Source organism: Theropithecus gelada, chromosome 3 (assembly GCF_003255815.1).
Source record: "Theropithecus gelada isolate Dixy chromosome 3, Tgel_1.0, whole genome shotgun sequence".
NCBI lineage: Eukaryota > Metazoa > Chordata > Mammalia > Primates > Cercopithecidae > Theropithecus > Theropithecus gelada.
The window spans coordinates 75,619,311-75,636,149 of NC_037670.1; the positions used below are offsets into that span (position 1 = coordinate 75,619,311).

A 16,839-nucleotide genomic window follows, 5' to 3' on the forward strand; every position below is an offset into this window, starting at 1 on the left:
AAAAAAAAAAAAAAAAAAAAAAAAATTAGCCGGGCATGGTGGTGGGTGCCTGTAGTCCCAGCTACTCGGGAGGCTGAGGCAGGAGACTGGCATGAACCCAGGAGGCGGAGCTTGCAGTGAGCCGAGATCATGCCCCTGCACTCCAGCCTGGGCAATAGAGCGAGACTCCGTCTCAAAAAAAAAAAAAAAAAAAAAAAAAAACCAGAAAAATGCAGTAGTCTTTCCCTTATCTGTGGGTTTGCTTTCCCCAACCAACTACAGTCTGAAATGTTAAATGGAAAATTCCAGAAGTAAACAACTCATAAGTTTTAAATTGTGCACTGTTCACAGTACTGTGATAAAATGTTGCACTATCCTGCTTTGTCCCTCCGGGACTTGCAGCACCCCTTTGTCCAGCGTATGCATGCTGTAGACACTTCCCATTTGTTAGTCACTTAGTAGCCATTTCAGTTATCAGATCAACTGTCATGGTATGGCAGCACTTGTGTCCAGGTGGCCCTTATTTTACTTAATAATGGCTTCAAAATGTAAGACTAGTGATGCTGGCATTTCAGATGTACCCAAGAGAAGCTTCCTTTAAGTGAAAAGGTGAAAGGTCTAGATTTACTAGGGAAAGAAAAAAAAAATCAGTTGCTAAGACATATGGTAAGAATGAATCTTCTATCTGTGAAATTGTGAGAAAGAAAAATAATTCATGCTAGTTTTGCTCTCAAACCTCAAACTGCAAAAGTTATGGCCACAGTGTATGATGAATGCTTAGTTAAGATCAAGAGGCATAAAATTTGGGGGTGGAAGGTATGAAGAGAAACATGTTCTGATTGGCAGTCAGGTTCAGTACTATCTGAGGTTTCAGGCATACACTGGAAGTCTTGGAACATATGCCCCTCAAATAAAAGAGGGACTACTGTATATGTTAATAAAATGTAAAAAGAAAAAAAAAAACCAACAGCAGAAAGATAAAACAATAAAACACAGAGTAAGTCTAGAGTGGATTCGGCTAAGGAGAGAGTTGGTAAATTGAAGGTTGAAAATGAGGAATTCATTCAGAACATGGCTCAAAAGAGAAAGGAATGAAAAATATTAATACGAATGCTAAGCTGTATTGAAAAGGATAAATTAAGAAGCTATAATCTATGTCTAATTGGCAGTTCCACTAATAAGGAAATGAATGTTGGAGACAAAATATTTAAAGAGCTTCTGGCTAATATCATGCTTCTCTGGAATTAAAGGGAAATCTGACAGTGAGAAAGAACAGGGGCTCTGCATTTGGCCACTTGGGTCTGTGAGGCTCTCCCATCAGAAGCCATGTGGACTTAATACCCTGTCCAAGGGAGTAGAAAATGGAAGTTGTGTAAGCAGGGGAGTGACATAGTTAGTTGTACTTTTAGAAGGTGCCAATTGGAGAATTGGTTTTTGGGGGCAAAATGGAAAATGAGAGGCCAGTTAGATTGCTCTTGCAGTAGCCCAATCAAGAAGCAACTATGCCATGAACTGGGATGGAGATAGGGAGATAGAAAGAAGTTAGGTGTGTGTCCCGTTGTGACATATGGAAAGACTAATTTGACAGAAAATTGATGATTGATTATGGGTGTGGGGTAAGGCAAAGTAAAGTGCTAAGGGCAGTTCTGAGATTTCTGGTATGAACAACTGGAAGGATCTTGGTGACATCTGCCAAGATAGAAAACATCTGTAGAAGACTGTGTAGGTGGACTAACGTTCCTCATGGACAACTTACAAAGGGGTACAGGAAATTGTTCAGGTGTCAGCATATCTCCTTTCATATTTCCTTTGGGTTTGATACATCGGCCAGTTTTCCTGTTTAACTTCTCTCAACCCCAGTGCAATCCCTTATCATTTGAGAATGCACACCTGATTATGCTACTTCGGTGTCTAAAAACCCACATGGGTCCAAACCTTTAAGAGTTGTCATATTTCGGAATCAGTAAAAGAATTGTAAATATTCTCACCACAAAGAAAAGATAAATATTTGAGATGATGGGTATGCTAATTACTCTGATTTGATCATTCCACAATGTACACATGTATCACAATATCACTTTATACCCCATAAATATGCAGTTATTATTTGTCAATTATAACTAAAAACTAAAAGAGTTGTCTACGAGAATTAGGCATTTTTTTCCTCGATCTTGCCTTTTGAGCCACTGTCTTATCTTTCATTTGTGCGACATTGTCAGCTCCTCCGTATGCGAAGAGGTCATCCATTTCGCTCTGCCATTGCATTTGCCCAAATGCAAATTCAACCCAGAATGCCTTAGGCAGTCCAAATAGCACTGACTTGTACTTGCTTCCCTGTACCCACAGGCAGAATAAAGAGGACAGCTTTGAGAGTCACCCCGGATTGCATTGGCAGGAAAGAAAACAAACAACAATATGAAGGAGAGAGGGAAGATGTAGTGTTGATTCTGAGTTTATATTCTGACAAACTAGAAGAAGATGAATAAAAGTTGAAAACTGGGAAAGACAGTTTTGGGGTAGGATTTGAGTTTGAGGTTATGAAAGGATGTGCATTCAAGTTGAAATGGTCTGAGACAGAAAGGACTACAAAGAAGTAGGGGTTGGAGATGGTGATTTGGGCATCCAGAGTGAGCTTGAGCAGAGAGGCTCTTCTGGTTGGTATCAAATGTTCCAGCATTAATTTAGGATTTTATAATTTATGCGTGAGGAAGGATCATCTACTATTCATATGGTGATGCTAAAACATTGCACTTCAAATAACATTTGTCCTGAACTTCTATGTGTCAGGAACCAAGGCACCCAGCTCCAGCACCCACTCCACAGGTGTTAGCTCTGAGCGCTTGGGCTTGTTGTTCATGGTTTTGATGACTTGGTAGATGATTTGGGATGGAGTTAAATGGTAAGGATTCTGGAATTGTACAGGTCTGGGTTCAAATTCTGACTCTGTCCCATGTGTTATGAGGCTTTCAGCAAGTTACATAGCATCTCTTTTTTTTTTTTTTTTTTTTTTTTTTTTTTTTTTTTTTGGAGGCAGAGCCTTCCTCTGTTGCCCAGAGCTGGAGTGCAGTGGCATAATCCTGGCTCACTGCAGCCTTGACCTTCTGGGTTCAAGTGATCCTCCCACTTCAGCCTGCCAAGTAGCTGGGACAGTGGGCATGCACCACTATGCTTGGCTAATTTTTGTACTTTTTGTAGAGATGGGGTTTCGCCATGTGGCCCAGGCTGGTCTCGAACTCTTGAGCTCAAGTGATCTGTGCACCTAGGCCTCCCGAAGTGTTGGGATTACAGACATGAACCACTGGCCAAATTACTTAACATTTTAAGATCCCTCATATGGTTTGCTCATTAGTGAAATACACTTAGTAATATTATCTGGTAGGGAGTGTATAGTAGTCACTCAAAAAACAGTAGCTGTTGCTACACTGTATCATAATTAGAAGGGCTGGCCAAGGGATCATAGTAAAAGAAGATAGTAAAGTCTGGGTTGATGTTATATTGAAGGTAGGGGTGGCGAAAGAGTGTGAAATTGTCATAATTGTTTTCATAGTTTAGACCCTTCCTGAAAAGCCTGTGTTAATATTCTTCAGTGCTGTAGGTTCTGCCTCAGATTGCCACCATTAACTTAATGGAACATTTTTTGAGACTCAGAAGCCACATCCCTCCACTACCTGCTGGCGGATGTCTCATGTCCATTGCCACTCAAGAAAGGAGGATGAATTGCCATTAGTGCATCCACTCACAAACACACAGACCAACTAGTAGCATAGAGAGACAAAAAATACAAGAAAAAAAAAAAAAACTAAATGAGAAACATGAACTAATTTCATACTTTTTTGGTCACTTGTTCCTTTCAGTGTTCTTTTGACCGCTGTCTTACTTTCAATCTCAGGTTCTTTGCCATTGATAAACCTTCATAATCCTGTGTGGAGATGGAGCCTGAACCCTACTTTGCCTTCAGGGCTTGTTGGCTTTCTCATATCTACTCTCCTAGCCTGATAACATCCTATCCATTAGCGCTGACAGTCATTTCTGTTTATCCTACTGAATCTCTGTGAATTTTTATTTTTAAGCTATGCACATAAATACAGTTAACTTTCCAAAGGTGAACTTGACACACATAAATAAATTATTTCACATGGGTGAAGTTAAGCAGACCATAAGGCCTGATTTGATTCTCCGTGTGAATCATTCATTTCCACATGAAAGGGAACACTTGATTGCAAAGGCATGGTGGAGTGGAGTGGCCTTCTATGGGTCTAGAGTCATCTAGAAGTACTTGGAAAAGACTGGTATTAAGGAAATTTGAAGACAATATAGGAATTAGGACAGTGGTTGTTGTTGCTGTCAGAGTTAAGGAAATTTGGGAAAAACATTGTTCTTGATATCTATGGCAACATTGATATGTAACAATATTCACTAAATCAGGAACTAGGAGGAGAATCACAAAAGATTATGATTGATCTAAGTAGTCCTTTATGTTTGCATTGTTCATCTCTATAGTTCTGTCATTTTCTAAAGTTGCAGTTTCCCTTCTAATTGAAGGGAAACACAGTGTCTGCTGAGCAGAAGCATGTTAGAATATCTAAAGGAGAATGTAGGTCTGCTTGTCTTTAACCCATTAATACATTCGACATAATTGTTTCTGTCTTCATTTATCTTCATAGTTTAGTGATTTTTATGACACAAAGACTGTACTTTATCTTGGTAAAATCTAATACCTAATTTGTTTCATGAAGCTTGAAACAAGTCACTTTTGGTAAACCATTTGATCATTTTTTTGAAATGAATCATCATTTGTCAAGAAAAAGTTGGCAGAGCCTATCATCTTTCAATTTTTTTGTTTTTGTTTTTGTTTTGAGATGGAGTCTTGCTTCAGGCTGGAGTGCAGTGGCGTGATCTCGGCTCACTGCAGCCTCTGCCTCCCAGGTTCCAGTGATTTTCCTGCCTCAGCTCTCTGGGTAGCTGGGATTGCAGGCACATACCACCACGCCCAGCTAATTTTTGTATTTTTGGTAAAGATGTAGTTTCGCCATGTTGGCCAGGCTGGTCTCGAACTCCTCACCTCAGGTAATCCACCTGCCTCGGCCTTCCAAAGTGCTAGGATTATAGGCGTGAGCCACTGTGCCCGGCCCATCTTTCAGTTTTTAAAATTAATGTGATCCATGGTTTTATGACTGTGAAGAGGTTGCTGTAAGCCCCCTGTGTCATTTTTGATAATTGCTTGAATCTTGTGTCTGTTATTCACACTGCAACTGTTGTCAGAATACTTGCTTTCCAAGAGCCAGATGAATTTGCCTCAGGAAAGTGTGGCTTTGTCATTATTTTTCAGATTCATCAGGCTGTTATTAGGAAGATAGGGTATGGACACAGCCTTTTCAGAACACATCCGATTCCTCCATGAAAAAGTAGATGGCTCAGAAGCATGGAGAGTGGTCATAGGATCATTGGAAGAAGAGTAAAACTGTTGTAAAGTGATTGGTGTCATTGACACAATGTCACGAGGTGCCTCTGGGAGCTGGATGGCTTATTGTACATTAAAGTTCCTTCAAGTCACATTGTACGCTTCATAGTCAACATGCTATCCTCTCTCAGTGGCGTCCTGACATTTGGAAGCTGGATTTCTTTTCTTCCTGGGCCAACATTACTAATAACTGCTGAGCAGAATGTGTTCAATGAATTTCTACCTATAAAAGCAAAGTAAAATCCCAAGTGCTGTGCTATACCACCTCAAACTGTTAGAATAAAGCATCTGTCAGGTTTTTTTTTTCTTTTTTTTTGTGCACTGGAGAAATGCTTTTTAATAGTCTAGGACCAAAAACTTTAAGTCTTTGTGGAAAAGCATTTTGCAGTTAGAGGGCCATGAGGCTATCACTGAATGGAAGGGTGGAGGAGCGGTGGGGACTGGGGACCGCTTCTGTCTTCCGCTTGCTGTGATCCATCTTTAGCTGCTCCCCTGAGCCTCCATGGCACAAAAAAAGAGAAAGAAGCTAAAAGTCTGGAAACAGAAGATGGGTTTTTAATCAATGTTCATTAACTGCATGCCTTTCCAGGCCCAGCAGCCACACACCTGGAAGGGGACAGTGTCCCGGAGGCAGTCTCTGCCGCCAGAGTAAGTGCCATGCAGGTGGCAAAACACAAGAAGATGAATTTAAGAATAACCAGCAGGATGCGGCAAGTGCCAAAGGCAGCGTCGGGCTGGAGTCACTTTAAGGAAGAAGGAGGAATTGGATTTTCATTTGTTTTTTCACTCAATTTCTTTAACCAGCATTTTTTAAAAGTATGTGTGAAACATCCAAACAAGGGATATAAGTAAATAAAAGAAGCTATCTATAGATAACATTATGTAATGCCCTACTATGTACCAGGTGCTGTTTCAAGGATTTTACACCATTATCTCAATTTATCTTCATAACAGGAAGAGAAAACAGAAGTGTTGAGAGAAGTAACAAGCCCAAGTTGCAAAGCCAGGGACTGCAGAAGCCGGGATTCAATTTCAATCCCAGGAAGTCCTCTAAAGTCTTTGATGGCCAGGTGTGGTGCTCACGCCTGTAATCCCAGCACTTTGGAAGGCCAAGGTTGCAGAATTGCTTGAGGCTAGGAGTTCAAGAACAGCCTGGGTAATATAGCGAGACCCTGTCTCTACAAAAAGTAAACCAGCCAGGTGTGGTGGTGCACACCTCTAGTCCCAGCTACCCAGGAGGCTAAGACAAGAGAATCCCTTAAGTCCAGGAGGTTGAGGCTGCAGTGAGCCAAGATCATACCACTGCACTCCAGCCTTGGTGACAGAGTGAGACCGTGTCTCAAATAAATAAATAATAAAGTCATCCAAGAGCTCATAGTTGGGGGGAAGAGAGAGAAAAACACGTAGTCAATAAAAATTAATCATTCTAAAAGCTTTTCTGGTGTCTATTCACTTGATACTACCTCATGAACATTTTCCCCATATCATTAGAAATGTTTGAAATGAATAAACTTGATGGAAGCAGCCTTTTTTTTTTCCTGGGTGATGCCCATTTTGAGGCAGGCAGAGGCCTGAGAAGTGGATGTCAGAGCTGAGAACGGCAGCCCACACTCCATAGTGGCTAAAACAGGTGTGTGGGCACGTTGGCTGGGGGTGCTGCCAGCCTCAGCAGGCTGGTGTCAAGGCAGAAATGTGGGCAGTAACAGACTTTTGAGCTCTCCAAGGTGAGCTTTTGGGCTTAGTAAAGTCCCTAAGCCAGGTGCCTTGGCCAACAGACAGGAACAGGTGGCTGCACAGCCAGGCCCTGCCAGTGCTCATCAGAGGCGGGGCAGGGAGGGGCTCTGATGAGGGCTGACAGCTGGGGGGGTCTCCCGGGAAAGTGCCTCCAGGAAGGCTGGACTGGCCACCTCCTAAATAAACAGCCAGGGACTCCCCACGTGGCTGGGTCTCCAGTGCCTTAAAGGAACATGTACTCTGAGTGAGAGAGTGATCATATTTTTTTAAGAGATCAAAAAGAGGCAAAAGGAGAATTGTTTAGTAAGAAAGAAAGAAGTGTTAAATTTAAAAGGGTGGCAGGGCATCCTTGTGATCCATGGATCCGCATAACGGGTTATGCAGGACTAAACCTAGAAGATGGCTCAGAGGGGAGACATGGATTTAGGAATTAGTGGTACTAGCATTATGTTACAGGCAAAGGAAAACGAATGTAGAAAGGAAAGCAAAAGCCCAATACCCACTTTAAGGAATAGAGAGAGATATAGATTGAAAATCAGCTGGTAGAGAATTTGGCCATTTTCAATAATCTAGCTTTTTTTTTTTTCCTCCGCCTCCTGGGTCCAAGCAATTCTACCTCAGCCTCCCTAGTAGCTGGGATTACAGGTGCCTGCCACACCCAGCTAATTTTTGTAATTTAGTAGAGACAGTTTCACCGTGTTGCTCAGCCTGGTCTCAAAAGTCTTGATCTCAAGTGATCCACCCAGCTCCGCCTCCCAAAGTGCTAGGATTACAGGCATGAGCCATCGCGTCCAGCCTTAAATCTAACTTATTTTACAAAAATTGGCAATAAATCTTCTTGTGTAGGAAATTTGCTTTGTGGACTTACTCTCTTTAGTAAAATAAGTGAACGAAAGAACTCTTTTAGAGAAAGAATTAAGATAAAAAAAGAGGAATACACCCTTAATAAGAAAAACTACTCCTTGAGCGTAGCTATTGACACATGGTGCTTTACCAGTCAAATTCATATGGAAATGCATACTTCATCTAACAAAACAATATTTTTGCAAACTTTAAAATTTCGCCAGAATATACTATAAAGTGAAGAAAGACTTTCATATGCTGCAAGATGACCTCACTGTTGGGAAGGGGAATGGGGAAAAGAATGTGGGGTCAGGGCCTCTGTGCTTATGCGCCTTAATCCCCGCACATAGAAATGTGGTAACTGCCTAATATTCCAGGTTATTCTGAAAAAATTCCTGCTCTTGTTTTTCAGCTCTCTGTTGAGTCTGAGAAGGCAGTTTTGATCATCCAAACAAAAAGCTTAAGAAATTTAGTGATGATTTGTATAAATTAGGGAAACATACTGAAGCAGTTAAAATAATTTGGCCTCAATATTCTAAAACCAATTTTTTTTCGAGACAGAGTCTGGCTCTGTCACCCAGGCTGGAGTGCAGTGGTACTATCTCGGCACAGTGGTACTATCTCGGCTCACTGCAACCTCTGCCTCCTGCTCAAGCAGTCCTCCCACCTCAGCCTCCCAAGTAGCTGTTACTATAGGCACATGCCACCATGCCTGGCTAATTTTTGTATTTTTGTAGTTTTGTACTTTTTTTTTTTTTTTTGGACAGAGTGTGTTATTCTTATCACCCAGGCTGGAGTGCATTGGCGCTGTCTTAGCTCACTGCAACCTCTGCCTCCCAGATTCAAGCGATTCTCCTGCCTCAGCTTCCTGAATAGATGGGATTACAGGCTCCTGCCACCATGTCCGGCTAATTTTTGTATTTTTAGTAGAGATGGGGTTTCACCATATTGGCCAGGCTGGTCTCGAACTCCTGACCTCAGCTGATTCATCTGCCTCAGCCTCCAAAGTGTTGGTATTACAGGCATGAGCCCCTGCATCCAGCCTTTAGTTTTTATATTTTTTGTAGACATGAGGTTTTGCCATGTTGCCTAGGCTGGTCTCAAACTTCTGAGCTCAAGCTATCCACCTGCCTTGGCCTCCCAAAGTGCTAGGATAACAGGCATGAGCCACCATGCCCAGCCCAAATATTTTCCAGTAGGGTATAGAAGTTAATTTTTAGGGCCAGGTGTCATGGCTCACGCCTGTAATCTCAGCACTTTGGAAGGCCAAGGCTGGCGGATCGCGAGGTCAGGAGTTCGAGACCAACCTGGCCAACATAGTAAAACCCCGTCTCTACTAAAAATACAAAAACTAGCCAGGCACGGTTGTATGCGCCTGTAGTCCCAGCTACTGGGGAGGCTGAGGCAGGAGAATCGCTTGAACTTGGGAGGTGAGGAGGTTACAGCGAGCCAACCCGAGTGAGAATGTGAGACTCTATCTACAAAAAAAAGGAGTTACTTTTTAGTTCCTTTAGGGTATATGGAGTTATAGGGAGAAGAATCAAGCAGTTTCATCATTTTGAACTGAATTAATTTTTCTCCTGGGGCTTTTCTTTCAATGAAATGAAAAGCAGATTATTCAGTGGGTCTACAGAAAGCTATTAATGTATTATTCATATCACTCTACTCCCAGGTCTTGGAGAATTGGACAGATAGACAGACATACCTTACGTAACTTTTTGGGCAAAAGTTAACTAAAAAGTCCATAAGGCAGGGCTGGCATTTGGCTTGGAATTTACTGGTCAGGCAATGAGTTCACATCAAATAGGGCTTTCTATAGGAAATGAGAAAAGCTGTGATACCAGGCTAGTGTTTTCAAGATAGTTGGGGTGTCTTGGTCAGTCTTGTCTGCTTATGAGAGTATAAGGCTCACCTCTTCGGTCATGCTTATGGAGGGTGACACTTGTTTGATTGGTATCTGATTTATCTGTTGAATTACATTCTTTGTCAGCTGGTGCTCAGTGTTCTTCCAAGCCATGAATTGCCTAATTCCTACATGAATGACTCTGCACAGGGAGTAGTGACAGCTTTCAGTGTCTAACAGCTTATGGCCAGCAGCTGCTCAGTCACCCAGCAGTGGTAGGAAATGGGAAATATGCTGGTTAATCCAGGCTATCATTAAAAATAGTTTGCTTTTTGTTGTTGTTTTTTAAAGGAAAGTTCGTGAATGTATAGATTTTTTTCATTTAGCAGAGGTGTATTGAGTCTCCTATTAGATCCTGTTAATACCTACATACTGTGGTAACTAGTACTGAGGGGTGGGGAAGGCTACAGAGATGAATTAAGATGCCTTGTTCTCAAGGGATGGGGAGATAAGATAGATATACAGTCCTCAGAAGTGAATCATTTAATCTGCTAAGTCCACAGAGGGAGTAATTACATCTATTTAGGGAGATAAGGGGGCATCTGGTTAGAGGGGGTGGCTTTGACATAGACGTTAAATGGTAGGTAAGAGTTCCTTGTTAGAGTTGGAACAGAAAGAAGGAGAGGGCCATTTCAACAAAGCAAATGGCATGAGCGAAAGTGTGGAGATGGGATTTTTGTTTGTTTGTTTGTTTTTGGTGATTCACCATCAAGATCCAGAAGCATGGGGAATGTGTACAGAATAGTAGACTTACGGAGACCAGATTGTGGATGGCTTTGGGTGACAAGCTAAGGGACTGACTTTCTTTTTTTTTGAGACAGAGTCTTGCTCTGTCGCCAGGCTGGGGTGCAGTGGCATGATCTCGGCTCACTGCAACCTCCACCTCCTGGATTCAAGTAATTCTCCTGCCTCAGGCTCCTGAGTAGCTGGTACTACAGGCATGCGCCACCACGTCCAGCTAATTTTTTTTTTTTTTTTTGTATTTTGGTAGAGACAGTTTCAGCATTTTTGGCCAGAATGGTCTCAATCTCCTGCCCTCATGATCTGCCCACCTCTGCCTCCCAAAGTGCTGGGATTACAGGCGTGAGCCACCGCTTCTAGCTGGGACTGACACTTTTATTGGAGCAAACGAGTGATATAAGCAAAGTTTGTAGGGCAAGTCTAATTTTGTGTATTTATAGTTGACATGGGGATTGGAGAAAAAGAAATTGGAGATGTGGAGACTTATCTGCAGGGACCTGGTGATGGGATCTTTAGAACAAAGGTGGTAGGAAAGGTCTGGAAAGATTAAAGAGAGAGAGGTTGTGGAAGTAATGATGAGACTTAGTGTCTTGCAAATGTGTATGTCACAGAATGTATTAAGGAAGAAAGAGAAGACAAGGACAAGTTGGCTAGAAATGTGCCTCAAAGAACTGCTGAAAGTAGGCAAGTTGAGTGTAGGAACTGATGGAAGATACGATTTGGGGTTGATTTTCTAGGGAAGCAGTTGACTGGAAATTCATGGCAAATAGTTATTAATGATGGGCTGGTACTCAGGAAAGGTGCTGGGTCAGAAGCAGCAGAATTAAGGGTGATGAGATTGGGGCATACACTCAAAGATCTATTTGATGGCAGGAGTTGGAATGAGGAGAGTCAGGAGTTCAGAAGAAGAGTTAGGCCGTGAGAAGCAATGCTGTGGACATCACAGAGGAAACATGTACATAACCTGTTAGCACCTTATATCTGAAGAGTGAAGACATAAAGGTTAACGAGACTCCTGGGCAGTAGTGGTGCCATAATGAGGGCAGAGAAGTCATGGCAGCATCGGGTGTGGGATCTGAGGGGCGTGTGCTACCATTGGGTAGATTTGAGGGGTAGGGAATGTGAAAGTGGTGATTTTTGTTTCCACTTTTAATAAGATCCCTGCAGGACAGTTAAAATGTTCCGTCTAAGAGACTGTCAAAGATTTGCAAGAAAGTGTTTGGGGCTACAACTGTAGACTTAGGACAGTTGAATAGAATGAGATCCATGAGGAACTGACTGACTAAATAAAAGGGGAAAAGATGAGAAAAAAAATCTGGAGTTAGAGAGCCACAGGTAAAAGAGCAACTATGAAGGATTTCTTGGACTTCATTGAAGGATTAGTTGTATGTATAGGAAAATGAAGAAAATATGGTGCTATATCATAGCTCTGGAAAGGGGGTTTCAAAAAGAAGAAAGTAGTAACAGTGTCAAATAAGGCAGACAGGAAAAGGAAGGCAAGAACGGTGAAAAGGTTATTGGAATTAATTTTTGGGTGGTGAGGGCTAACGTTTGATTGAGGTAGATGGAAGAATGGAGGGGCCCACCATTATGTAACACTCATTTTAATTGGCTAGGCTACCCTATGGGTGTTCACTCAACTATAATTCCTTTTCCTCTGTGGTTTACAGTTTTTCTTTCATCTTTCTCTATTAAGTCTCTAAGCTTTGTGCATCTGTGGTCTTTATTCCTTTCATATATCCAACTTCATTATGTTCTAGGTATAATAGTACCTTAGAGACCTCTGTCTTTTAAAACTCGATTCTCTATGAATCAGACCTGAATTGAAATCCAAGTAATTCCTCTAAGAGACTTCAGTCTCTAAGTCTAAATCCGGGAACAGTTGCTTTTGATGCCTTCCGCTACCTCAACAATACCTTCTTGACCTGACTTTTTGTTTCAGTGTTATGTAAGACTAAAACCTGGCTCTGTTATTTGTGTTTCAGTTTTGAGAGTGCCTGAAGTGAGATTTGGGGAGATTCTCTGATAAGTCATCACAAATTGATAGCGTAGAGGGATCTCTGGCAGCTGGAAGGGCAAAATTCTTGTCTAATGGAAAAAAGTTTTGTTTCTGAAGTTCCTTAGTCATTTGGTTGAGAGAACACATTTGTTCATCAGCTCACAGCAAGAGCCATCAACAGTGGACAGCTTCTTGCAAAGGCCTAGGACTTGCGTAACATGTAACTACAGTAGAACCCAATTGCCATTGTCATCTTATTCTAGAGGACAGATGTAGGATATAAGGAATACCCCCACCGTCTTTCTACTCCTCAGTAATTCTAGGTTTCCCTTTCTCTCCAACTGTGTTTATTCATTTTTTAACTTTTGTGGATACATAGTAGGTATATGTATTTGTGGGGTACGTGAAATGTTTTGACACAGGCATGCAATATATAATAATTATATTGTGGAAAATGGGGTATCTATCCCATCAAGCATTTATCCTTTGTGTTACAAACAATCCAGTTATACTCTTTTATTTTAAAATGTACAATTAAATTATTGGCTATAGTCACCCTGTTGTGCTATCAAATACTAGGTCTTTCCATTCTTTATTTTTTTGGGAACTCATTAACCATCCCCACCTCTCCCACAAACCCTACCACTACCCTCCCCAGCTTCTGGTAACCATTCTTCTACTCTCTCTCTCCATGAGTTCAATTGTTTTGATTTTTAGATCCCACAAATAAATGGAAACATGTGATGTTTGTCTTTCTGTGCCTGGCTTATTTCACTTAATATAATGGCTTCCAGTTCCATCCATGTTATTGCAAATGACAGGATCGCATTCTTTTTATGGCTGAATACTTCACTGTGTAAATGTACCACATTTTCTTTATCCATTCATCTGTTGATAGACTCTTAGATTGCTTTCAAATCTTGGCTATTGTGAGTAGTGCTGCAACGAACACCTCCAACTGTGTTTATAGTTGTAGGCAAAGACACATTCTTTTGCACACATGGTAGTGAATGTGCTCATAGAGGATGGAGCTCCAGTGGGAGAGAGTTCATTGGAGGGACACTGCACACTGAACTGGGCCTTTAGCTGGGGTTAGGGAGGCCCTTGGAGAGGACTATGCAATTGGTGTTCAGAATTCACCAATAGGGCAGGCATAGTATCACGTCCAAGGATGAGGATGCAAGGAGGAAATGGAGCCCTTTCAGGAGTCCTAATCCTTTTTTGAAGTCTTTTGCCCTTTGTATTAATTTAAAAATATAATTAATATAATTTAATTTTTGTAATAGCTTGAGGGGTTGGTAGAATCTATTTCCATTTTACAGATAAACTAACTGGGGTTCAGCAAATGAAGAAAATTGCAGGTTACTTAAACAGCAAACAGGGTGATAGAGCCTGGATTTGAACTGATCTCTTGGATTCAGAATCTCTTTGCAGATACCACATTTCCCTTCATATAGACAGGAGTAAAACTTGCTTATATGTAGACAGATTTTTTATGGTTGTATCTGAAAACCCAGACCAGGTATTGTACTTCTCTGATTTCTCATCTTCTCTTCCTCTCTTCCCCATTCATTTCTTGTCTGTGATTGTTCTTTGGGTTGACATGATACTCGCCATCCTAGAGACAGGGTCTTGTTTGCATCCAAAACAGGAAGAGTTTCCACATCTCTAGGAGAGCTGGTGTGTCTCTCTGCTGCATTCCTTCTATCTTGAGGCAGGCAGAGCACAAGTGTGGCTGTTAGGTGCAAGAGCACAGCTGTAGTCACCCGCCAGTTGACACCAGGGCACATGGTGTCATGGTCGCATTACTGGAGTGTATCTGGCTCAAGCTGCTGCATGATTGGCATTTATCGGGGCCATCGTCAGGGGAAGAATTCTATGTACTTTGTAAGAACCATTTCGTAACACTTCATAGTCCATTTGCCACATGTTCTCATAAAAATATCATCAATCCACGATTTTTGCATAAAGCCAAACTGCAGCTTGCCTGATTCATGTACTATTCCTGAGGGATTCTGGTTTTGACTTGGCCTCATGGGCTTCCGTTGTCTGTGAGATCTTTGAACAAAGCTATATTTTCACCCTAATTTCAGTGTGGCTAGATTAAATATGATGCATGTTTTGTTCAACTAATAATGCTAAGTATAGAAAAAAGGACCACAGCGGTAATAAATCAATATATTTGGTGGTAACAGCTGGTAGATTGTTACCTTGAGAAAAATAAGAGGCTTATTGACAACTAAGAATAGCGAATGTAAATTCTCTTTGCTTAGGTATCCTTTTATGAAGCTTCTTCTTTTTTTAAATTTAAAATGATGAAATGAAACTAACAAAGTATTTCCTTTTTTGTTATTTTGCAGAAAAAACCACTGTCTGCAATAATAAAGGAAGTCTGTGATGGGTAAGTGTTACTCAGGATTTATCTAAGGCATTCCAGTTGATAAATTGACAAGCAAATAATATATTTCCAGTAGGATAGTAAAATATTATTCATAAGTCACCCACTGACTTGCTCAAAGTCACTAAGAATTACTCTGTAGGAGTATCACACCCTTTTCCACCAGAATTTACCATTAGTCCTCATAGAGCAGAAAGTGTGAAATGACTGTTATGTGCACAGTGGGGTTGGCTTTATTTATTTTAGGAAGTTGTGTTCCTTTTGTCCTACCCAGCAGGGAGTACTCTAAGGGTTTTTGAGGGCGCAGTACACACTTGATCTGGTATAAACTGAGAGGACCACTCAGGTCCTCATAGAGGATGAAAGAACTGAACAGACAAGGCAGTGGGTAATTGTACTGCCCCATGGGATCTCACAATGATATGACTTTCCTACTTTTTTGTGGCTGCTCTAAACAATACAAAGGAAATGTATATATGGTAGCTGCATGAGTTTTTTTTTTTTTCTTTTAAACCAGAACTGTGAAAATAGTTGTGTTAACTGAAATTTGTGTAAGGCCTAGAGTACTTAATTGGAGTGTTTCAGTCTGTAACAACTATACTGATAGGGGATTGTAGAATACAGAGACAATTAAAATGTGCCGAATATCCAAAACTTAAATTGCATTTATTTTCTTTCTTTGCTTCAATCCCTTAAAATCAGTAGAATTGTAAAGATTTGTATTTAAATCTGCCACAGCAAGCCTTGAAGATGAAATGCTTAAAGGTGAGCAGCAGGCCTAGCATAAGGTCTAGGCAGTCCACACATGAAATGTTTGGTCTCAGGGTATGGAAGGTAGGCTAAAGTCATTTTGCTTTAGGAACTGCATTGTGGTATATGTTGGGATTGGTCCAGTTCCAATCACAGGGTGCTTAGTTCATCCAACACTAAAAAATTACACAAATGAAAATGGCCACTTTCATTTTTCTAATCACTATATGCTTGTATTTTTAAGGTGGTCTCTTCCCAACCATGAATATTATGCACTGCAGCATGCCGATAGTTCAAACTTCTATATCACAGAAAAGGTAGGTCAACCACATTATTTAATATGGGACACATGTTGAAGGAAAGTAAATCATGATGATGTTTCCTCTGTTCAGGACTAGACATGCTGGTCTAAATTTTACGTCTCTACTATCCATGAAAATAGGGTCTGTAAAGCAAATAACTGCTACTTTAGCATCCACAAGATGATATTTAGCAGCTCAAGAGTAAAGACCAAATATGTTTCGTGTCTTGTTCAGCAACTGCAGTTGCCTTCGAAGAGTGAATATATTATCTCTTTCTTACTGCTTGGTTAAAGGATTTATTTGATACTTAATGACTTAGTTGGGTTTTTCTTTCTCAGATTTTGTTTTTCCAAAATACCCTCTAACCCTTGCTTAACGTACATGAAATAATGATAAGAAACCTTTTCAAATGTGGCATTATGTATGTAGGCACTAAGAGTGTTCTATGAATCTTGGGAACCCAGCTCTCTTCTTCGGTGATTTGAACTCTTTTTAGCAAGAGTAAAGGAGAAGGAGGGATTTGTGAAGACAGCAATGGCCCTGGGAGCAAGTAAAATTAATATGTACAAGATCCCCGATAGAGGAAGGGCACACTGGAATTTACTGAGTGCATACTGTGTGCCAGGAACTGAGCCACGCACATTACATCTGTTCACAGATTTCTTCCTTAAGACTAACCTGGGCTATAAAAATACTGGCTTTGGGTAACAGGTACGAAACTGAATCATT

General features: G+C 41.0%; 1 protein-coding gene across 4 annotated transcripts in view; it reads left to right on the plus strand.

The window, feature by feature from the left end:
- The window catches only part of ELMO1 (engulfment and cell motility 1), a 584,323-nt gene that overhangs the window by 117,812 nt on the left and 449,672 nt on the right, over window positions 1-16,839 (plus strand). For all 4 annotated transcript variants that reach the window (XM_025378540.1, XM_025378539.1, XM_025378538.1 and 1 more), the window contains 2 exons: window positions 15,021-15,061; window positions 16,053-16,125. In XM_025378540.1, coding sequence (XP_025234325.1) covers window positions 15,021-15,061; window positions 16,053-16,125 — 114 coding nt within the window. The remainder of the gene's footprint in view (window positions 1-15,020; window positions 15,062-16,052; window positions 16,126-16,839) is intronic.